This window comes from Scyliorhinus torazame, chromosome 2 (genome assembly GCF_047496885.1).
Source record: "Scyliorhinus torazame isolate Kashiwa2021f chromosome 2, sScyTor2.1, whole genome shotgun sequence".
Taxonomy (NCBI): Eukaryota; Metazoa; Chordata; class Chondrichthyes; order Carcharhiniformes; family Scyliorhinidae; genus Scyliorhinus; species Scyliorhinus torazame.
In genome coordinates, this window is record NC_092708.1 from 183,505,981 (window position 1) to 183,529,905 (window position 23,925).

Sequence of the window (23,925 nt, forward strand, 5' to 3'; positions counted from 1 at the left end):
CAGCCATTCATCGACTTATTTGAGAACAGTTAAGATGTCAGTAGTGGGGGGGAGGGCGGGGTTGGGGGGTGGGGGGTGGGATAAAATGGGGATGTCAGGGAGCTAGAGGAGTGGGGGAATTGGATGGTGGGGTGTTAGGTATTTTGTTGATTTGGTTATTTGCAGCCCTGTTGGCTTGTTTTGTTTTATAGTTGTGTTTGATGTGTAAATATATAAATGCCTCAAAATATTTCTCAAAACAAAAAGGTGCGTCAAATTTATACAAACAACAGATGAATAATAGTATGAACATGCACCAGCAACCTCTCTCCCAGCTTCCTAGTCAGTCTGAGTTCAGCTGACTCTAACATCGACTTACATACTGATGAGACTGTTAGTGGTCAATCTTAGCGGTGATTACAACTCAACCATGATATCACTACATCCCCTTTCCTTTGAAGGAATAAATTAATACAGTGTCATCAGTATGTTTACATGTGATATCATTCGCTTTTTTTCTTAAAAATTTTTAATACTGGTTTAACAAATGTGTATATATATATATGAACTTGTGAATTCAATGTTCTCCATGACATTCTCATGCTCAGGAACTGCTGAACTATCTGACGCTGCAGCTGACGAGTCTACGTCAGAATCAACGTCATCCATCACATTGTTGTGAAAGTCGTCCCTGGTTTTCAAGCTGCATGATGATTTCTTCTTAAAACCAACCCTTCCTCTGTCTGTACATTGTAAGAACGAGGTGCAAGTTCTTCAAGTACAATGGTTTTTCTTGACCAATCACCTGAATCTTCAATTCTCACAATGTCATCACTACCCAGAGGTGGTAAAGTTCTAGACACTGTCATAGAACTACTTTTGTTTTGCTTCAATGTTTTGCATTTCCTGCAGTACCATTGCATTTTCCTCCTTTTCCAAGCATGGAAGTGTGGTACACAACCTTCCATTCATGTGTAACTCTGCTGGCGATCTACCATGCGACAATGGTAAAGCTTTGTAATGTGATTTTGCGAGATAAGGATCAGATTGGCTGTCCATTGCTTTCTGTAACAATTGTTTTACAATATGTTCACTTTTTCGTTAAGATATTTGGGATCCGTGCCTTTACGAGCATCACCATTTTTTTGTTTCACATGTACCATGGAATTTACCCTACTGGTAGGTTCTTCTATCTCCTTGATAATTTGGGGTTTCGTAGCCTTATCTCGCGAAATCAAGTTACAAAGCTTTACCATTGTCGCATGGTAGATTGCCAGCAGAGTTATGGGTCCAACAAACAATGATGTTTCATCACGAGAGACTGTCTTTTGTGCTGACTGCTCTGAGGTTGAGCTTAGAATAATAATTCCGAGAAAAGTGATTTTTTTTTCCCCTTTGTGTCTGGAACAAAACTTGCCAAACGCTGGACACTGCCTTAAATTGTGCCTTTGGCCACGTCTTTTACACAGAAATACTTTGTCCTGATCTTTAACGGTAGCACTGTTGCTTCACAGCTCCAGGGTCCCAGGTTTGATTTCCGGCTTGGGTCACTGTCTGTGCGGAGTCTGCATGTTCTCCCGGTGTCTGTGTGGGTTTCCTCCGGGTGCTCTGGTTTTCTCCCACAAGTCCCGAAAGACGTGCTGTTAGGTGCATTGGATATTCTAAATTCTACCTCTGTGTACCCGAACAGATGCCGGACTAGGGGATATTCACAGCAACTTCATTGCAGTGCTAATGTATGCCTACTTGTGACAATAAAGATTATTTTTTTTAAATTAGCCTGTTTGTTGGCGTGAGAGGAGCTGCAGGAACTTTCCACCTTTTTTTTTAAGCTTCCCGCCTTTTTGGAAAAAGGGGAGCAACCAGAGTGCTTTCCTTCAAGAAGCCACTGCCATTACTGGGAAACCTTTTAGAATGCTGTGCTGCTAGCTCGTGAGCCTGACTAATCTTAACTGTTTGTTTCAAGGACAGCGCCAATTCCCTCAGCAACCGTTCCCTCTGCTGGTTTTGATTCACACCAAATACAATTTGGTCCGAATCATGGAAGATTCAACCGCAGAAAAATTACAGGTTTTAGCTTTTAACTTTAAATCAGTGATGAAATGATCTATGGGCTCTTTTGTCTTCTGTAAATGTAATTTAAACACATAGCTTTCTCATTCTTCCTCTGGGTGCAATGTTCATCAAATCTTCTAATTACTTTGTTAAAATCTTTACTATCTTCATCGTTTGCAAATAAAAGTATTAAACACAGCAATTGCTTTGGGGCCTGCCGCAGTTAAGAGCATCACTACCTTACGCAAATCAGATTGATCTCCTAAACTTACTGCAATAAGAAACAGATTAATTTGTTGTTTAAACACACGCCAGTTGCTGTCCACATTACCACAAAATCTGAGACTCATTGGTGGCTTCAACGACTCCGTCGATCATTAGCGCAGTCTGCAAAATCTTCAAATCTCTGTGGACTTCGCGGCAGGCTTCACTCGATGATAGTTTTTTCTCAGTGTTTAACACCATCTTGTACTAGTACCATGTAATATTCTTGTCGGATGGCCCGATTTATATTACAAGAACACTTGTAGCTAAAGCCATAAACGATTTATTAACATTAACTGTGGGTCAAATATAAACAAACAACAGATGAATAATGAATGACTAACATTCACTTATATACTAATAAGACTCCTGGTGGTCAGTCGGTGAATTACAACACAACCATGATATCACTACAATGCCAACTGGCCCCACTTCAATTCTTGCACGAGTCTTTGGTGTTAGCTGATGCTGCTAAAAAGATAAGGGTGAAAAGCAATAGCTGGTTGGTAGTTCTTCCTCCAACAAAATAAAATCATGATTTGAATCTTTTGAGAGAAGGAAAAATATCTCTCCACTCCTCCACAGCATTCTTTTCAATTGTAACTTGGGACAGAGTGAAATATGATTCAGGTTGAACAATTTCAAGCCTGAACAGTTTGCTTTGAAATTGTCTGAAGGGAGAGTCTTGGCTTAGGTATTTCCGAAAAACATTTGTCCCGTTTCTCTGTTCTCTTGAGTTAGTAGTAATGTCCTTGGTTGCTCTGTCACCTCTGCAAGAGAGTGAGCATGACGGCGGCATGTGGTGCAGTGGATAGCACTGGGCCTGCGGCGCTGAGGACCCAGGTTCGAATCCCAGCCCTGTGTCACTGTCCGTGTGGAGTTTGCACATTCTCCCCATGTCTGCGTGGGTTTCACCCCCACAAGCCAAAGATGTGCAGGTTAGGTGGATTGGCCACGCTAAATTGCCCCTTAATTGGAAAACAAAAAAAATTGGATACTCTACTTTTTTATATATATATATATATATATATATATATAAAAATAAAAAGTGAGTGAGCAAGAGATGGGAACTTGGGGTCCAGTTTCCCGCAGGATTCTTCTTAAAATTCCATATATGGTTGAATAGCCCAAGTTGCATAAAGCAACCCTGAAGTCTGAACAAAAGAGATGGTTTGGAACTGATCGTAGTTGGTCTAATGACTGAAGATGAAAAGTACTAAAACTTCGCCAGGTTAGCTGTAATGTGCCGACTGAGTAGCTCTTTCTTCTCAGGGTCTTTGAGTCCATGTCTTCTGAATCCAAGTACAACCTTGGGGAAAGAGTCTTCACCAATTCCCTGTGAATGTTTAATTTTGAATTCAGCAGGTTGCATACCTGCTTTGGTTCCAGTTCTCAAAATGTTTGTGTTCAACTGGTGTTCCTGTCTTGATAAAACTTTCTTGAAGGATACATAACTATTCCTGCATCACAAAATTTTCATAACATTGTTTTGAGCACTCTAAAAAACAAAAATCTTCTGTGGTTTCACATGTGCCCCAGTTTGTGCCTCAGGAATTGGAAGCATGATTGTAGCTGCTGTCTGAGTTCCAAGAACCAATTCTCGACAGGGTCTCAGAATATTGTTTGCAGCGGACAAAATGATTCTGTGTGTAGGATAGGCTGGTCTATGTGGATTGTTCTTGTCCAATCAAACTTATTGGCCAAATAGCATCCAGCAAAAATAAGAGGGCTACGTAATGCCAGACGTGCTGAAAGGGAATGTTTTGATGTTGTGTAAAATGTACCTTTGCTGCTGCAACTATTTAAAGTGAAATCTTTTTTTAAAAAAATTAACATTTGATGCCTAATTCAGGTTTAATTTAAGGTGGTTCTGATTTGTGTTAAAGTTACAAATAGGCTGTTCAGAGGGATACGAGTGTCCTTCTGTTCCAGTCACTAAAAGCAAGCATGCAGGTTCAGCAAATGGTATGTTGGCCTTCATTACAAGAGGACATGAGTTCAGAGACCAGGATGTCTTACTGCAGCTGTACAGTACCTTGGTGAGACCACACCTGGAGTAGTATGTGCAGTTTTGGTCTCCTTATCTAAGAAATGGTATACTTGCCATAGAGGCAGTGCAGTGTAGGTTCACCAGACTGATTTCTGGGATGACAGGATTGTTGTATGAAGAGAGATGGGGTCGAGTTTAGAAGAATGAAAAGGGATCTAATTGAAACATGTACTATTCTGACAGGGCTGGACAGACTGGATGTAGGAATGTTGATTCTTCTGACCGGGGGAAGTTCTAGAGTCGAACAAGGGGCCAAAGTCTCAGGATATGGGGTAGGCCATTTAGGGGTGAGGGAGAAACCTTGAGAGGGTGCAGAGGAAATTCACCGGGATGTTACCTGGGATGGAGCATGTTAGCTATGAAAAGAGGCTGAATAAGCTTGGGTTGTTTTCTTTGGAGCAGAGAAGGCTGAGAGGGGCCCTGATTGAGGTATGTAAGATTCAGGGGTATGGACAGGATGGATAAAAAACAGCTGTCCCCCTCAGTTGACGGGTCAATAACGAGGGGGCATAATTTTAAGGTGAAAGGCAGGAAGTTTAGAGGGATTTGAGAAAAAGGGTTTACACCCAGAGGGTGGTGGGAATCTGGATGCACTGCCTGGGAGGGTAGTTGTGGCAAGAAACCTCAATCTTTAAAAAGTACTTGGATGAGCACTTGAAATGTCATAACTAGTGCTGGGAAATGGGATTGGAGTAGTTTTAGTCGGTGCAGGTTTAATGGGTCGAAGAGAAGACCCTTTTCTGTACTGTATGATGATCCTTTTTCACTCAAAAGATGGTGAACCAGTGGAATTCCCTACCACAGACGGCTGTGGAGGCCAAGTCAATTTATATTTATGAAGGAAATAGATTTCTGGACTCCAAAGATGTCAAGCGAAAAGGGGAAGAGTGCGAGAGTATGGTGTTGAGGATCAGTTATGATATTGAATGAGGGGGTAGGGTTGAAGGGCCGAGTGGCCTACTCATGATTCTATTTTCTATATTTCTCTGTTTCTATTGAGGAAAAGAACATTTTAAAAAAATGTTTCTTGAAGCATTATCAATAGATTATTGGGAATTCTTTTCAAGGAAATAATGGAGATGAAATTGTTTCTGCCCATTCACATACATCATTTCTTGTGATCCCAGATCCAAAAGTTATGGTGCGAATTTGAAATAAAACTTTGTGTTATAGTGAAACTAAAATTATTTTTGGCCTGACCACTGGGGCAAAATGACTACTTTAAAGTCAGAATGTTGTTTCCAGTTTGCATCCCTTCCTGATGATTTGGGGTCTTGCTATGGTATGGTTCTACAGAAACAAGCAACTCTTGGGCTTTACAGTTTTATGAGCCATGGCTTCTTTTTTTTAAAAATGTTGTTATTCTCCTTTTTCACATTTTCTTCAAAATTTACCCCCACCAATAAACAGTAACGGATACAATGTCACATCCCTGATTAACAACAACAATCCCATCCTCCCATCAACCCCCAAACAACAGCCCGCATGACAACGTAATCATGAAATAAAGAAAACCCAGAAAAGGAATCGGGAATCGACCATGGTCACCGTTAACATGTATAGTCCCCTTCCCATCCTGCCCGGTCCCAGGAAAACAAAGAAATCCCCTTTAACACACAACCTCAGCATAGACACACAAGCCCCAAAGAACCATCATTTCAAAGGAAAGCCCTAACTCCTACCTTGTCCAAATAGACAGCATCGATTCATTTAGTACATACAACAACAGGCAGTGAAAAGATAAAGCTACATACTCTCCCACCAACCCCCTACCCTCAGTACAAGACCAGTCCTCAGTCCCATTTCTCAGTTCTGCCATAGCCCTTATGCCTTGGCAAACACCTCCGCCGCTTCCACAGTCTCAAAATAAAAGTCTTTGGATTTGTAGGTCACCCTCAGCTTGGCTGGATACACTATGCCGCACCGCACTTTGCTGTTATGCAGAGCCGTCTTCACTCGGCCGAAGGCTGCCTGCCTCCTCGCCAACTCCACCGTAAAGTCCTGTTATATGCGTATACCAACTCCAGCCCACTGCATCTCCTGCTTCTGCTTTGCCCAGCACAGGACCTTCTTCACGCGGTACCTACGGAAACAAACAGTCACCACTCTTGGCGGCTCAGTCGTCTTTGGTATAGGCCTTCACGACCTATGAGCCTGATCCAGTTTGTATCGAGAGGAATCTTCCCCTCCACCAATAGCTTCGCCAAATTCGTGGCAAAATACTTCGACGGCCTCGAGCCTTCCACCCCTTCGGGCAGACCCACGATCCTCAGATTCTGCCGCCTGGATCTGTTTACCAGGTCTTCCATTTTGGCTCGCAGAGCCTTGTTGGTCTCTATCACCCTCTGCAGCTCCTTCCCCATCGAGGTGAGTTGATCACTGTGTTGCGTTAGTGCCCCTTCCACTTCCTTCAGTGATTCACCCTGCTCCCACACCTCAGCCACTGCACTCGATACTGCCGCCCTCACTGGGGCAATTGCCTCCTCCACCAGCGCTTTCAATACCGCCCCCAACTCCTCCCTCATTGCTTCCATGTGTTTTGTGAACTGTCTTTCAAGTTCCACGGCCATCGCGTCGGTCATCCTTTCTGCCGTGAGCTGTGTGGCCTCACCTGGTGACCCCCACCTCCACCTTCCTTCCAGTTCCTGAGCCGACCTTTCCACCCACCGTCGGACCTTCACTAGCCCCCTTTATCACGCCTGTTTTTCTTTGAGCTTTGGACATCTCTCTTCTCTGTGCCTTCCTAGCCTTGTTTCCTCAAAAGTTGCTCCTGGGACGGACCTTTATAATTATTGGAGAGCTGAAAGTACAAAATAATGTACTTTAACCATTTGCCTTTTTTGCTGAGGCTACTCTTCAAGGTTAATTGGATGAATAGGAGTCTGTGGGACAAAGTTCCTGCTGGTGTTAACTTATAGCGTCTTAATACCAAAATCATTAATTTGAATGGGTTGATTAATTTTTAATTGTTTTTGTATTGCTTCTGATTTCCATTGAGAATGACAACTCTACAATACTTTGAGTGCAATTTGCTGATTTAAAAGCAAATTTAATTCTGTAGCCAGGAAAAATGTAAATGATTGCTGGACTATGAAACCTTAAATTCATTTGTGATTACGGTATCTGATGTATGAAATCTGGCTTTTGGTACATTTTTGAATAGATCACTATATGCTTGAATAAATTTACTTTGTCTGTACGTGGGCTGGTTTAACAGCTTGCTGATGTAATTGCGGGCTGCAGGCATGAATTTAGTACTGTTAAATGAACTACTGTGGAGAAGTCTTAACCACAACACCATGTCAGTTCCATTGTGACGTACAAACCCTCTATAAGAAGCATTATGTCAACATTTGGCATTCTAATGCTGGCTTCCATAAATCATTTTTATACAATGCTATTTTTAAAAAGATATAGGCTGAGAAAGACCTTTCTTTACTTAGAATGTGAACTTTTGCTAAATATCTCTTTAGACCGTGGTAAGGCTGACATTAACTTCTTCCCTTCTTAGTCTAATTTATTTTTGTTGCAGTGGAACATCATAAACACAGACAGAGTACTTGCTTGCGAGTACAGGCAATGGTCAAAAACCATAAATGATTGCAAATACACTTCAACTGGTCACATCCTTTGGGTGACCCATTTGTATCGGAATCTGTTTACAGCTGGAAATTATGTATGCGTTTTATTTGCAGGCAGGGTCTATATTACCAGATTTTATAGACCTGGAGGATTTTCATGGGTTAAGTTTCTATCTGGGGATGTGGATATGTGTGAAGAAATAATGGAATGGACTGCAGTTAAGCTCCCTACTAAACTTGTGAATTTTGTTGATTGTGGGTGCCGGTTTAGCTCAGTTGGCTGGATGACTGGTTTGTGATGCACAGCGAGGCCAACAACCTGGGTTCAATTCCCATACCAGCTGAGGTTATTCATGAAGGCCCCACCTTCTCAACCTTGCTCCTCACCTGCGGTGTGGTGATCCTCTGGCTAAATCACCATCAGTCACTTCTCCCCCTCAAAGGGGAAAGCAGCCTATGGTCATCTGGGACTATGCCGAGTTTGCTTACTTTATTGTATATTAAGCTGCCTATAAATAGGCACTGACTAAAGCTGAAGTTATTAAATTTAGGAGGTCTATGCTTGTGTTGTATAACTCTAAATAAATATAAATTTGTGTAAATATTGGCTCCAGATCCATCTCCAGCTGGACATTGGATAGATGCAAAGCTTGTTTTGGCAGATAGCTCAGGGCTAATTGACATTATTTTCCTATATTGTTTGCTGCCAACCTTTTAAAAAAATATTTTATGGAATTATACAGTACTGTCTCCACTGAAATTGCTATTCCTGCAACACAATAACAAGCAAATGCTTCAAAAACATCTTTGAGGCGTCACGGTGGCGCAGTGCCTCGCGGCGCTAAGGACCCGGGTTCAATCCTGGCCCTGGGTCTCACCCCCACAACCCAAAAGATGTGCTGGCTAGGTGAATTGGCCACACTAATTTACCCCATAATTTGAAAATAAAATAATTGGATACTCTAAAAAAAATTTTTTTAAATCCTTGGAAGAAAAAATTAAATCATTAACCATCTATTTTGAAGAACAGCCATGGTACAGTGAAACCTGTAAATTACAAACACCTTGGGAACTGGGACACATATCTGTTTTTTGAAGGTGTTTCATTTTTTTCAAATAGGCCATTGTATGCAATCTGCTTATTTTTTAAAAATCTATAGAATGCAGAGTTATTTACCCAGCATCCATAGTGGCAGGGAAACCGTTCTATCCCTGGAATAAAGTTGTGTAATACACAATTGGAGAGAGTGCACATGTTCTCTGCTGCTATGCACGCTGGATAAAGAGCTCTCATTCCACAAAAAGATGTTTTCACAAAGCTTGCTACTGCCTCGCACTGACTGGCATACACTGACCTCCAAAAATTTGAGGGCAGAAAGGAAGTAAAGTGCAAGCGGACTAGTAATCCCAACTCTATGGAAGTTCTACATACATCAGCTTTGTAACAATCTGTTCCCCGTGTTTTAAGTTGTAAAAGGACTTGGTGCGTTGAAGGCTGTCAATACTTTTGATAACCTGTGCTTGTGGTTTTAAAGTGCTTCTTGAATATTTTATAGAATCATACAGTAGAGAAGAGGCCCTTCGGCCCATTAATCTGCAATGACAAAAAAAACGACTCTAGTTTAGTTATCATGTGAGTTATTTGAGTATCTCAAATCTTTAGGATTGTCTATTTATATAGATTACCTTGTGCTGACACTTTGGGGGGGAGGAGGAAGACCTGCATTCATATAGCACCTTTTAAAGACCATCAAACATTTCAAAGCACTTTATAGTCAAACAATGTAATTTAGGAAAAGGTTATTATGCTAGTTCACTCAGCCATCTGGGGAGATATAAGGAGAAACTTTCAGAGACCATAAGACCCATTGTTTCCGTGGCATCCTTCAGTAGCTTTTCGTTGTACATACAATCCTATTTCTTATTTTTCTTCCCAGAAAAAGTTTTAGCTCTCACTTGGTTGCAAAACAATTTGCTGCCGGAGGCAAATGTAATTAGGTTTTTTGATGAGTGGTGGGTCGAACCGGTTTGCGCTCTTGTTTACATTTCATTCACTTCCTCCAGAAGCAGCAGCTGCTAGACACTCAGAAATACCGGTGTCTTTATTTGGTATCTTGAGCCCAGTTATGTGGTATTCACGTTATTGGTCTCCATGGAAGAACAAAAGATTCATGACCAAAATATTCAGCACTAAATAAAACCTCATCCATGTGCGGAATTTAGTGGGGAGATAGTGGCAAAGTGGTAATGTCACTGGATTAATAATATAGAGGCTCTGGCTAATGTCCTGGGGACATGGATTCAAATTCTACCATGGTAGCTGGTGGAATTTGAGTTCAATTAATAAAAATTGCCAATTCAGTGCTATTCTCAGTAATGGTGAAAATGAAATCATTGTCAATTTTCAAATTGGTTCATTAATGTCCTTGGGGAAGGAAATCTGCATCTTTCTATGGTTTGGATTACGTGTCATAGAATCATGATTAACTTCCCTCTAAAATGGATTGGCAAACCACTCCATTGTATCAAACTGTAACAAGAATAAAGCAAGGATTGAAACCAGATCGACCATAGAGCATTGACCTAGGCGCCAGAAATGATGGCGACACACCCAGCCCTGTCAAGTCTGCAAAGTCCACCATAGTCAATTCTGGGGTGCCAAAATTGGGAGAGCTGTCCCACAGACTAGTCGATAAACAGCCTGATATAGTCATACTCACAATGTCCCTGACACCACTAGCACCAGACGTTGTGACACAGTGCTATACAGTAGGGAGGGAGTAGCCATGTGAGTTCCCAACATTGACTGCAGACCCCATGTAGTCTGATGGCATCAGGTCACTCATGGGAAAGAGAAGCTCCCACTGGCTAACATCTGCACCCCCAGCTGATGAATCAGTACTCCTCTACTTTGAACAGAACTCGAGGGAACACTGAGGGTGGCAATGATGATGTGCTCAGAGTGAGGAACGTGAGGAACTTCATAGTCTAGCACCACTACTGACTGAGTCCTAGAGGACATAAAAAACCTTCTTGATCTCATCCTCACCAATCTGCCTGTTGCAGATGCCTTTGTCCCTGACAGGAGACAAGTCCCATCTTCACAATGAGGATATCCTCTGTCTTGTTGTCTGGTACTACCATTGTGCAAAATGAGATAGATTTTGAACAGATCTAGCAACTCAAAACTTGACACCTGTGAGGCGCTAAGTCATCCACAGCATTCTATGCAACCACAATCTGTAACCTTGTGGCCAGGCATAACCCCCACTCTACCATCATCATCAAGCAAGGAGATGAACCCTGGTTCAATGAAGAGTGCAAGAGAGCATGCCCGGAGCTGCATCAGGGATACCTAAAAATTAGATGTCAATCTGGTGAAGCTACATGTGGTGGTATGTATTAGGGGTAATACGGTACACCACGTGTCGACAGGCTATTGGTGGAGCGATGCCAGGTCCTGATAGGATCTGCCACCTACTGGACTCCACCCAGAAATGCCGGTATAAGAACCCAGCTTTTCCCTCCATTTCCCTCAGCAGCTGCAATCTGTAACCACGCTGCTGGGGATAAAGTTCTGCTTAATAAAGCCTTCAATTGACATTACCTCAACCTGCCTCGCGTCATATTGACGGTGCTACACTACAGCACAGGGCTATTTGTGTGTCAAACAGCGTAAACAGCATGCAATACTCAGAGCTAATATAGCACAAGATGTAACCCCACAAGTAATGGATCAGGTCTAAGCTCTGCAGTCCTGCTACATTGGGTCGTGAATGGTAGTGGACAAATAAACAAATAATCGGAGGAGGAGTCTTCATAAATATCTCCACCCTCTGTGTGAAAGAAAGGCTTGAAGCATTCACGACCATCTTCAGTCAGAAGTGCTGAATGAATGATCCATCTTTGCCACCTCTGGAGGTCCCCAGCAACACGGATGCCAGTCTTCAGAAAATTCCAATACACTCCACGTGATGTCAAGAAATTACTGAAGGCACGGGATACTGCAAAGTCTTTGGCCCTGACAACATTCTGCCAATAGTACTGAAGAGTAGGCTCCAGAACTAGCTGCACCCCTAGCAAAGCTGTTCTAGTACAGCAGCAATAGAATAAGGGCGGCATGGTGGTGCAGTGGTTAGCACTTCTGCCTCAGCGTCGAGAACCTGGGTTCGATCCTGGCCCCGGGTCACTGTCCGTGTGGAATTTGCACATTCTCCCTGTGTCTGCGTGGGTCTCACCCCCACAATTCAAAAGATGTGCAGGGTAAGTGGATTGGCCACACTAAATTGTCCCTTAATTGGAAAAAAGATAATTGGGTGCTATTTATAAAAAAAATTTGGAATGGAACAGAAATCATTTTGCCCTTGATTGACATGTTAAAAGCACACCTTTCTGTATGTGCGACTCATTCACTGACTCGGTCTGCTCGGTTCCTTCTGCACCTGCTGTGTTTGGAAAGCCAGGGTGCATAATTCCATCGCCACTCAGACATAGCTTTATTTCTGATTCTTAGTGGCTGTCCACATATATAAGCCTACAAACTGTATTTTTAACATTCAGTCTTTATTTTTAAATCTTTACTATCCACATATATATATTTAATTATTTTGTCAAAAGAGTTGCTTGATCCACAATCACTGGCTGGGTAATGTAGCACAAGATGTAATTTCACCATAGCAAGTGGTGATGTTTGCAGTTTTAATTTTAGCCAATGAAATGCTTAAATTTAATAATGTGCATGTAGCTTGTTTCTAGGTGAACTCCCCTAAACCAGCATGCATTCTGTAAATCCACTTAGTTATGCACTCACCCACCCTCAGGCTGCAGAAATGTCCCCGGTGCTGGGGCCCAACCCCTGGGTGTTTGGATGTTGGCCACTGCGTCCATGGTGTTGCTTCCTGCAGTGTCCAGGCACCATGCGCGGGATTCTTCCAGCCCTGGGCCGGGCCGGAGAATCCCTGCGACTGGGCCACGCCGCCCCGACTCCTGGCATCGGCCTGTTCGGCATTTACGACGGCGTGGACACTCTGCCGCGGGATGGGAGAATCCCGCCCCATGGTCTGATTGGGATGCTAAGCAATAACCCCCAGATGCTACATGGCACACCTAACCACGGGAATCAACTTGGAAATATAAGGTGCTCACTTAACTACGATTGCCAATTCCCTATTAGCAATACCCTTCACCTGTGCACCCAGAAATCTCCACAGTCAGTGGGAGTAATGGGTGGTCAGTGGAGCAGATGGGCTGGGGTTGCTCCCGGAATGGTACCACGCGACCCAGGGGTTGACATGCTGGACCTGCGGGCGTGAGGTCCCCCCCACCCCTGTCCGAACACTTGGTCAGCAACCCTAGTGCGCCAGGCCACTTTGTCTGTGAACGAAGATGGCTACTCACCTCCTCGGGTCTTTACAGCAGCCCTTCACCAGTTTCACATTTTTAAAAAATGTGTACTAATCGTCACAGCTTCCGCTGTGAAGGATTGAAGTAGCTGCTGCATCTCGGGTGGCTCCCATTCAAGTTCCGGCACTTGGGCTTAACTGGCGATCGCAAAACAGTTTTTTAAAAATGGACTATCCTGGAAGTGAAATTGATCACAGAGTGCGATGTTGAAATTGACATCAAAGAGGGGCCAAGGGGGGAAATTACAAACGTCGATCCCGAGCACTGAGGCATCAAGGATGGCCGAGAAGGCAGCCAAGCCTAACACCCTCGACATGATGGCAGGGGTGGTAGCCAGAGAATGAAAGAAATTTGATACAGAAATGGATGAGCACTTCCAAGAAACACGGTCAGGTATTGTAGACTTCATTTAAAGCCACGCTGGAGGATGTTTTGAGCCCAGTAAGGGAGCAACTGAGCAAAACAATTAAAGCAGTAGGCATGCCGGTGGCGAAATTGAAAAAGGTGGAGGGGGCCATATTCCAGCATGAAGACAGACTTGCGTCTTTGGGGGCTGAAATGCGATCGTCAGAGACAGGAACAAGGGCTTCAAGGCGAAGCTGGATGATTTAGAAAATAAGTCCAGGCGCATGAACCTGGGACTGGTGGGTCTACCCGATGGAGTTGAGGGTGCAAGGCCGATTGAGTGTTTTGCTGCAAGGTTTTCCCAATTGATGAGCGGTGATGAGATAGTTGCTGCGTAGTAGCTCACCAGAGCACACAGGGCCTTGAAGCAGAAACCACGACCGAATGAGCCACCTTGAGTAGTAATCGTTTGGTTTCATAGTTTTAAGAGAAAGGAGTGGGTCCTGTAAACTCGGAACAGCAACTGGGACTGTAAGGATTTACCAGGACATTTGCACAGACCTGGTGAAACGATGGGCAGCCTTCAATAAGGTGAAGACGGTCCTGTTTAATCGAGGGGTGCAGTTTGGGGTTGTGTACGCAGTGCAATTAAGCGTCACATTTAACTCGAAAGATTTCTATTTCAAAACTCCCAAGCAGGCGGAGGACTTTATCAAAGATCGTGGTCTGGGCGCGGCTTGAGGGATGCGGGCAAGTGGTCAGTTGGGGCATTAATATTTTACTGTTTTTATTGCTTATGTTCATGAGCAAGGTCCTTTGGAAGTTGGGGGATGGTTGTGGGGGGGGGGGGGGGGGTCGTCACCTGGAATGTGTGGGTCCTGGGGTTCCCAGTCAAAAGAGCGTGGGGATTTTGCTAATTTAAAGAACTTGGGAGCCGATATGACATTCCTCCAGGAGATCCACATGCGTGAGTGAGATCAGGCACGGCTTCGGAATTCTTGGGTGAGCCGAGATTTCCCTTCAGGATTTGACAGCAAGGTCCGGGGGTTTGGCGATCTTTATTGATAAAAGAGTCCACTTTTATTCGGAGAAGGTATTATCAGATGCAGGAGGGAGGTGTGTTATAGTAACTGGGGTGTTGGAAGGGATACCGGTGGTGTTGGTGAATGTTTACTCACCGAATTGGGATGATACAATTGGCGGTTTAGTCACCCGAGGGAAAAACAGCTCTCATTTTTCTCCTCCGTACACAATGTTTATTCCAGAATTGATTATTTTGTCATAAGCTGACCGCTAATGGCAGAGGTGAAGAATACTCGGCGGTGATCATTTCTGACCATGTCCCACATTGGATGGACCTTAAGTTGGGGATAGGTAAGGGGCATCGAAAGGGATGGCGGCTGGATGAAGGTCAGGTAATGGACATTGGGTTCTGTGCAAGGATCTCGGGGATATCCAGAATTATGTTTAGAACAATGACAATGGGGAGGTCTCTCCCTCGATTCTATGGGAATCATGAAGGTTGTAATTAGAGGATAAATTATATCTTTTAAGGTCCATGTTGAGCGGAGGTAAGGCGTGAGTGGGAAAACGAGTAGACAATATTATAAAGGTAGATCGTAAGTATTTGGACACCCCACCCCCAGAATTATTAGCGGAGAGGAGGAAACTGCAAACTCAGTTTGATCTGATCACTACAGGTAGAGTGGTACAACAGCTGAGGTGAGCTGAAGGGACTAGTTACAAATATGGGGAGAAGGCAAGTCGGCTCCTGGCATATGAACTGAGGAAGCTGGATGAGAGGGAGATTGCCCACTTTAGGACACAGGATGGGGCCCAGGTTCGATCCCGGCCCCGGGTCACTGTCCATGTGGAGTTTGCACATTCTCCCCGTGTCTGCGTGGGTCGCAACCCCACAACTAAAGATGTGCAGGGTAGGTCGATTAGCCACGCTAAATTGCCCCTTAATTGGAAAATATTTTGGGGAAGCACGGTGGCGCAGTGGCTACACTGCGACCTCATGGCGCCAAGGACCCAGGTTCAATCCCAGTCAGGGTTACTATCCTTGTGGAGTTTGCACATTCTCCCCGTATCTGCGCGGATCTCACCTCCACAACCCCCAAAACTTGTGCAGGGTAGGTGAATTGCCGATGCTAAATTGATCCTTAATTGGGAAAAAAAAAGCATTGGGTACTCTAAATTTAGTTTAAAAAGGACACGGAATGGGGACTGGTCTCTGATCAGAAGAAGGTAAATTAGTATTTAATAAAATTTATACAGGTCGGACCCTCAATGAAATGTGAAAGTTATAGTGGAATTCCTGGGTGAGGAGGAGTTACGAGAGAACCTTGAAACTGCGTTAGATTTGGATGAGATGAAGCAGTTGATGAAACTGATGCAATCAGGGAAGGCCCCAGCACCTGATGGGTTCCCGGTGGAATTTAAAAAAAATTCATAGACCCATTAGCCCCTCTACTCTATTGTTAGGGCTGTTTGGGAACTTCTTGGAGAAAGACGCTTTGCCACAGACGCTGAGGCAGGCTTCAATTTCCCTGCTCTTGAAAAAAGGCAAGGACCCCTTCGATTGTGGGTCGTATTGTCCAGTCTCCCTATTAAATGTGGACATGACGCTGTTAGCTAAGGTGTTGTCGTGAAGACTGGAGCCTTGTCTGCCAGAGGTGGTGGAGCAGCGGTTGACAGCGAACGTGAGACAACTGTTAAATGTGGTGCTTGTTCCGGGGAAGGTTGGGTCCCGAAGATCATAATCATGCAGAAAAGGCATTCGACTGGGTAGTTGGGATGGTGAGGATATTGCTCCAGCGAGAGAGACAATTAGGGGCTTGGCCTTGCCAAACTTTCAATACTATTATTGGGCAGCTAATGCTGAAAAGGTACTATAGTGGTTCGGAGATTTGGATGAGCTTTGGGTTCGAGTGGAAGCAGAGTCTGTGAGGGGAGCAAGCCTAGTGGCGCTGGTGTCAGCTCTGTTACCAATGGTACCAAAGAAACACTCACCTAACTTGGCAGTAGTAGCTATGTTACAAATTTGGAGGCAAAGAGAGCTGCCTCTAGGCTGACTCCTATCTTTGTAAATCAGTTATTCAAACCTGCTCGGTCAGATGTGAAATTTTGGGAATGGAATTTAGGGAATGGAAGGATAAAGGTTTAGAGAAAGTGTGAGACTTATTTTTAGAAGGTCAGTTCGCTAGCTTAGGGGAACTGAAAGAAAAATGTGGGCTCACAGATGCTGATGGGTTCAGGTATCTCCAGGTGCACAGCTGAGTCAAAAAGTACTTTTCAGCCTTTACAATGAAGCAGCCAAGCTTGAGCGGATCTTATCCTGCTCTGGTTTGAAGATGGCCAGCACGTCAGCGGATGATGGGGGAAGAGATGGGCTCTGTTGACAAATGTGAAAGCAAAGTGGACGGAGGTGCTGGGTTCGCTCTTGGAGAAAGAGATTTGGAGTGAGAGGCTGAGTTTCATCCAGCTTAAAGTGGTGTAGACATACCTTATGAAGGCTCGAATGAGGCAATTTTTTGATGTGGTGGATGATAGATGCAATCGGTGTCTGGGGGGCCCGGCACATCATGCGGACATGTTCTGGTCATGCTCAAAGCTGGTGGACATCTGGAGGTATTTTTTTGAGACTATGTCGGCAATCCTGGTCATTGAAGGGTGGCACGTGGTGCAGTGGTTAGCACTGGGACTGCGGCGCAGAGGACTCTGGTTTGAATCCCGGTCCTGGGTCACTGTCCGTGGAGAGTTTGCACCCCCACAACCCAAAGATGTGTAGGTTAGGAGGATTGGCCACGCTAAATTGCTTCTTAATTGGAAAAAAATAAATAATTATGTACTCTAAATTTATATGAAAAAAATAATAATTAAATAAATGCTGGGCACTGGGATGGAGCCTTGCCCATTGGTGGTGATTTTGGGGGTTTTGGTTGTGTTGGAACTCTGGACTGCGGCGGGGGCAGACGTAGTGGCCTTTGCCTCACTGGTGGCAAGGAGGCGGATCCTCGTGGGTTGGAGGTCGATTACACCACCAAGCGCCAAGGCTGGGTGACATGGTGGAGTTTTTGCATCTAAAGAAGATTACGTTTACTGTGAGAGGGTCAGTGGAAGGGCAGATGGCAGCCGTTTAATTGTGCTTTAAAGAGCTGGCCACTGTTAGCTGTTGGGGGGCGGGGGACGAATCAGTGGATGAGGAGGACTTCGTATCTATGATTTACTGTTGTAAGGCAAGAGGGAAGTTTGGGAGGGGACATTTACTGTTTAATTGTTCTGTGTTTTTGTAGGTTTTGAATTAAACTTGTTTAAAAATTGTCATAAAAATATTTCAACAAAAGAAAAAGATGTGGGGCTGGATTCTCCCAAAATGGGAGTACGTCCCCGCGCCGGCGTAAATACGCTGGTGTTTTACTCTGAAGATTCCTGGGGAAAAGTGGAGCTGATTCAGTGACCTGCAGGGGGCTAGGAGGGACCCAGAGTAATTCACGCAGCTCTATCTGCGGATACGGGCCTCCGCACTTCAGGTTTTGAGTGCGCATGCGCACGGCGACGGCCTCCAGCGGCCGTGCCGAGCGCCATGGCTGACTCGGACCGCGGAGGCAGACATAGAAATTACAGCCCCCCCCCCCCCCCCCGGATCGGCCACACGCCTGAAGATCTGACTGCGCCGATCTGTCCCACGGCCGCCGACTGAGTCCGCAGCCGCCACGCGAGCATCTCGACCAGCAATAGGTGGTTAGCTCCACACCGTCGAGAGCGGAGGATCACTGGGCTGGCCTCTGGCAATCAGCCTCCAGCCACGCAGAGTACTCCGCGAACTCGCCGATTCTCGGGTCCCGGAAAATCGCTGGGCCCGATTTCAGCGTGAAATTGGATTCTCCGCCCCCGTGCCGAACGCGATTTCGGCGGGAGGCTGCGGAGAATCTAGCCCATGGGGTTGCTCCTGTTAATTGTATGGACATTGGGTTTAAGTGGTGATTATTGGTTTCTCGCCACGCTACAGCATGATCCTGATTCCGCCAATGGGAGTGGGCTGGTTAGATCAGCGCCCGGCATGGCTCTAATTTTTGGCCTCCCGTGATTTAACGGCCTCGTTGCACTCTCGCTCACGGATGATGTGGCCATAAAATTGCACCTGTAATTGTGTCTTTTCCTTTTAACTTCATATAAGAATAGAATCAAGCTCAGATTTTTTGTTTCTTTTTTGGACTTAAATGCATATGCAAACTTTTCTCATTTTAAATTCTTTCACAGATGAGCATGGTTTTCTAATAGTTGCTACAACAAATAAAATTGTATACGTATGTACATTGAAGGCACAGGCAAGTGGGAGATGGGTTTAGCATATCACAATTTTACCAATCGAGTGGTCTGACTATTTTCTGTCATTGTAGCAGAGTCCTGTCATGCTTTTAAAATATGATTTTTTTTAGGTTTGTGCAGTTCAATTGATACTGGCTACCGGGGGTTCCCTTCCCACCTTTAAATTTCTGCTAACATCTAAAGTCGTCTGTGGAGCTGACTTCTCGGAACTTGGCAAGTGCCTCTATTAAAATAAATGAGTGAGTTCTATCAATGCATTAACTGCTGAAATGTCACATTCCTTAACGGTAAATGGGGCTTCTGTGTGTTCTTTAATGAAATTTACTGCTCATAATTTCTCTCCAGAGTTCTCCGGATATTGAAAGCAACCCAACCTATTGCAACGTTCTGTGTGTGTGTGTGTGTGTGTGTGTGTGCTCATATTCTTTTGTCTGCATAAGTTAAAATGAAAGCAGTAGTGCAGGCTGGTGAAAGTGAATTGAAAGTTCTTCTGGTAAGAATGCCGTGATGTACCAAAAAGCTTTTGCATTTCAATTAATGGGCAACTTCATTCCCTGCCGCACATTTTCTATTCTATTGCCTGAATCCATATGTTAACTATTGAAAATGCTTTAGTCTTTGTGATTAATCTAATATTTATGTCATGGCAAACCAAATATATATCTATTAATTTAAGTTTCAACAAGGAGTATTGTCTGTTCTGCACTGGGGGAAACATCTTTTTGAGAATTCCCCTCTGTTTGCTGTTTATAAAAAAAACAACTCAGCACAACCTGAAATGTCAAAATCTGTTAATTTACAACATAAGTTGTTGACTAAATGTTCGTTTTTATTCACAATGTTACAATTCTACCATTCTTTATCACTACAAAATTTATCTAACAAAGTCTTGCTTGTAAGAATATATATGAAAGTTGTTTGACTATAGCAAAATGATTCCATTGTCGATGTGAAGTTGCGTGCCATAATTCTTTGATGATTCAATGTTTTTGCTTTGAGGTATAAAGCATGTTCTGGATTATGCAAAGGGGCATGACATAACTGAAAGATTATCCCACTTGCAAGAACGTTAAAGGGAATAGTAAAGGAAGGAAATGATTGCAAGAACAATTCCTTAAACATGCATTGATACAGCTACTCTGTCACTTTTAAAAATAGTAGCCCATCTAAGGTCAGTGACTCTGTCAGCCTTGGCTCACAGGTAAAGATCTTGTTGTACAATCAGAAGGTTATGGATTCAAATCCAATTCTAGAGACTTGAGTACATATAATATTGGCTGGCACTTAAGTACCAAGGGAGCGCTGCGCTGTCAAATGTGTTGTCTGTTGGACACTATGTTCAACTGAAGCTCGTCTGATGTCTCTGGTGGAGATGAAAGATTCCATGGTGCTTTTTGAAGATGACCAAGGAAATTATATTGTTGTCCTAACCAATATTCACCCCTCAACCTCTGTCACTAAAATAGATTATCCGATCATTTATCTCATTGCTGTTTTTGGGATCTTTGCAAGTTGGTTGCCACGTTCCCCTATGCTGCAATAATGATTGATTCTCTCTTTTTGAAGAGAAATTATCTGCACTCATATTCTGGTGAGGAACATGGTGGAGATAAGGATGTGTATAATTTTCCCTTGTGCCTTTGGCTGATAATTTCATCAAGATTTTGTTTAAATAAGCAATTCTTCAGTTTTCTTTCTTTGTCTCCTGAAAGTATTCATTTTTGTTGGCATACTGTCTACCCCAATGACCTGCTAGTAGCATCACCCATTTCATTCTTAACCGTGTAAAGTTAAGGGTGACTCCTCTGTAGAATATCTCTAAATATCATTTCATGGAAATACGAGCACAAAAGTTCTAAAATTGAAACATAACTTGCTGGATTAGATTTGTGTTATAAACGTTCCATTTAAATGTTGTGCCAAATACAAGACTGAATTTGTGGTTTCTTCCACCTGGAGTGCCCAATTTCACCAGGCATTAAGGGTGAAGCCAAATTAAGATTTAAAAAAATGCTTTCCTACAAACAGGAAGTTAATTGGGAGCTAAAGCAACTGCATTGTTTTTATACGTAGACCTATGCAAAGAGAAACAACAAAACCACCAAGATCGGTGGTAAAGTGTCTTCAAAGTATAATGTTAGAAAATGTGAACTAGTCCTCTTTGGCAGGAAGATTAGAAAAACAGTACATCATTTCAATAGAGAGAGATTGCAGAACTTTGGTTCAGTGGATTCTGGGTGTTCTGGTACATGAATCACAAAAGATCATTCTGTAGGTACAACAAGTGATTGGGAAGGTAAATGGAATGTTGACATTTACAAAGAACAAAGAAAATTACAGCACAGGAACAGGCCCTTCGGCCCTCCCAGCCTGCGCCGATTCAGACCTTTTATCTAAACTTGTCGCCTATTTTCCAAGGATCTACTTCCCTCTGTTCCCCGCCCGTTCATGTATCTGTCTAGATGCATCTTAAATGATGCTATCGTGCCCACCTCTACCACCTCCGCTGGCAAAATGTTCCAGGCACCCACCACCCTCTGCGTAAAAAACTTTCCACGCACATCTCCCTTAAACTTTCCCCCTCTCACCTTGAAATCGTGACCCCTTGTAATTGACACCCCCACTCTTGGAAAAAGCTTGTTGCTATCCACTTTGTCCATATCTCTCATAATTTTGTAGACCTCAATCAGGTCCCCCCTCAACCTCCGTCTTTCCAACGAAAACAATCCTAATCTAGTCAACCTTTCTTCATAGCTAGCACCCTCCATACCAGGCAACATCCTGGTGAACCTCCTCTGCACCCTCTCTAAAGCATCCACATCCCTCTGGTAATGTGGCGACCAGAACTGCACGCAGTATTCCAAATGTGGCCTAACCAAAGTCCTATACAACTGTAACATGACCTGCTGACTCTTGTACTCAATACCCCATCCGATGAAGGCAAGCATGCTGTACCTATACCTTAGTCCAGATCATTTATGTATATCACAAACAACAGTGGGCCGAGCACGGATCCCTGTGGAACACCACTAGTCACCCTTCTCCATTTTGAGACACTCCCTTCCACCACTACTCTCTTTCTCCTGTTGCCCAGCCAGTTCTTTATCCATCTAGCTAGTACACCCTGAACCCCATACGACTTCACTTTTTCCATCAACCTACCATGGGAAACTTTATCAAACGCCTTACTGAAGTCCATGTATATGACATCTACAGCCCTTCCCTCATCAATTAACTTTGTCACTTCCTCAAAGACTTCTATTAGATTTGTAAGACATGACCTTCCCTGCACAAAACCATGCTGCCTATCACTGATAAGTCTATTTTCTTCCAAATGTGAATAGATTCTATCCCTCAGTATCTTCTCCAACAGTTTGCCTACCACTGACGTCAAGCTCACAGGTCTATAATTCCCTGGATTATCCCCACTACCCTTTTTAAACAAAGGGACAACATTAGCAATTCTCCAGTACTCCGGGACCTCACCCGTGCTCAAGGATGCTGCAAAGCTATCTGTTAAGGCCCCAGCTATTTCGTCCCTCGCTTCCTTCAGTAACTTGGAATAGATCCCATCCGGACCTGGGGACTTGTCCACCTTAATGCCTTTTAGAATACCCAAATCTTCCCCCTTCCTTATGCCGACTTGACCTAGAGTATTTAAACATCCATCCCTAACCTCAACATCCGTCATGTCCCTCTCCTTGGTGAATACCGATGCAAAGTACTCATTAAGAATCTCACCCATTTCCTCTGACTCAAAGCATAAATTCCCTCTTTTGTCTTTGAGTGGGCCAATCCTTTCTCTAGTTACCCTCTTGCTCCTTATATACGAATAAAAGGCTTTGGGATTTTCCTTAACCCTGTTAGCCAAAGATATTTCATGACCCCTTTTAGCCCTCTTTATTGCGCGTTTGCGATTTGTCCTACTTTCTCGATCGCCTAGATCTTGTGTATGCTTCCTTTTTCATCTTAGCTAGTCTCACAATTCCACCCGTTATCCATGGTTCCCTAATCTTGCCATTTCTATCCCTCATTTTCACAGGGACATGTCTGTCCTGCACTCGAATCAACCTTTCCTTAAAAGACTCCCACATTTCAAATGTGGATTTACCCTTAAACAGCTGCCCCCAATCCACATTCCCTAGCTCCTGCCGAATTTTGTTATACTTGGCCTTTCCCCAATTTAGCACTTTTCCTTTAGGACCACTCTCGTCTTTGTCCATGAGTATTCTAAAACATACGGAATTTTGATCGCTATTCCCAAAGTAATCACCGACTGAAACTTCAACCATCTGGCCAGGATCGTTACCCAATACCACGTCCAGTATGGCCCCTTCCCGAGTTGGACTATTTACATACTGCTCGAAAAAACTCTCCTGGATGCTCCTTACAAATTCTGCTATATCTACGCCTCCAAAACTACATGAGTCCCATTCAATGTTGCGGAAGTTAAAATCTCCCATCACGACCACCCTATTGCTCCTACATTTTTCTATAACCTGTCTATATATTTGTACCTCTACTTCATGCTCGCTATTGGGAGGCCTGTAGTAAAGTCCCAACGATGTTACTGCACCCTTCCTATTTCTTAGCTCTACCCATATTGCCTCAATGCTCGAATCCTCCATAGTGCCCTCCTTAATCACAGCTGTGATATCATCTCTGACCAGTAATACAACTCCTCCTACCCTTTTACCTCCCTCTCTATCCCTCCTGAAGCATCTATACCCTGGGATATTTAGTTGCCAATCTTGCCCTTCCCTCAGCCAGGTCTTAGTAATACCAATAACATCATATTCCCAGGTACTAATCCAAGCCCTAAGTTCATCTGCCTCACCTGCTACACTTCTCGCATTAAAACAAATGCACCTCAGACCACCTGTCCCTTTGCATTCATCATCTCTTCCCTGTCTA

The 23,925-nt window shown here is 43.8% G+C and overlaps 1 protein-coding gene across 4 annotated transcripts in view; it reads left to right on the plus strand.

The window, feature by feature from the left end:
* hdac4 (histone deacetylase 4) overlaps window positions 1-23,925 on the plus strand; it is a 780,143-nt gene that overhangs the window by 165,472 nt on the left and 590,746 nt on the right. The window contains exon 3 of one of the 4 annotated variants that reach the window (XM_072481039.1): window positions 19,122-19,250. The exons of 2 other annotated variants lie outside the window; for them this stretch is intronic. In XM_072481039.1, the coding sequence (XP_072337140.1) occupies window positions 19,247-19,250 (4 nt within the window). In that variant the 5' untranslated portion in view covers window positions 19,122-19,246. The remainder of the gene's footprint in view (window positions 1-19,121; window positions 19,251-23,925) is intronic. One more of the 4 variants, XM_072481057.1, reaches the window with a different exon arrangement.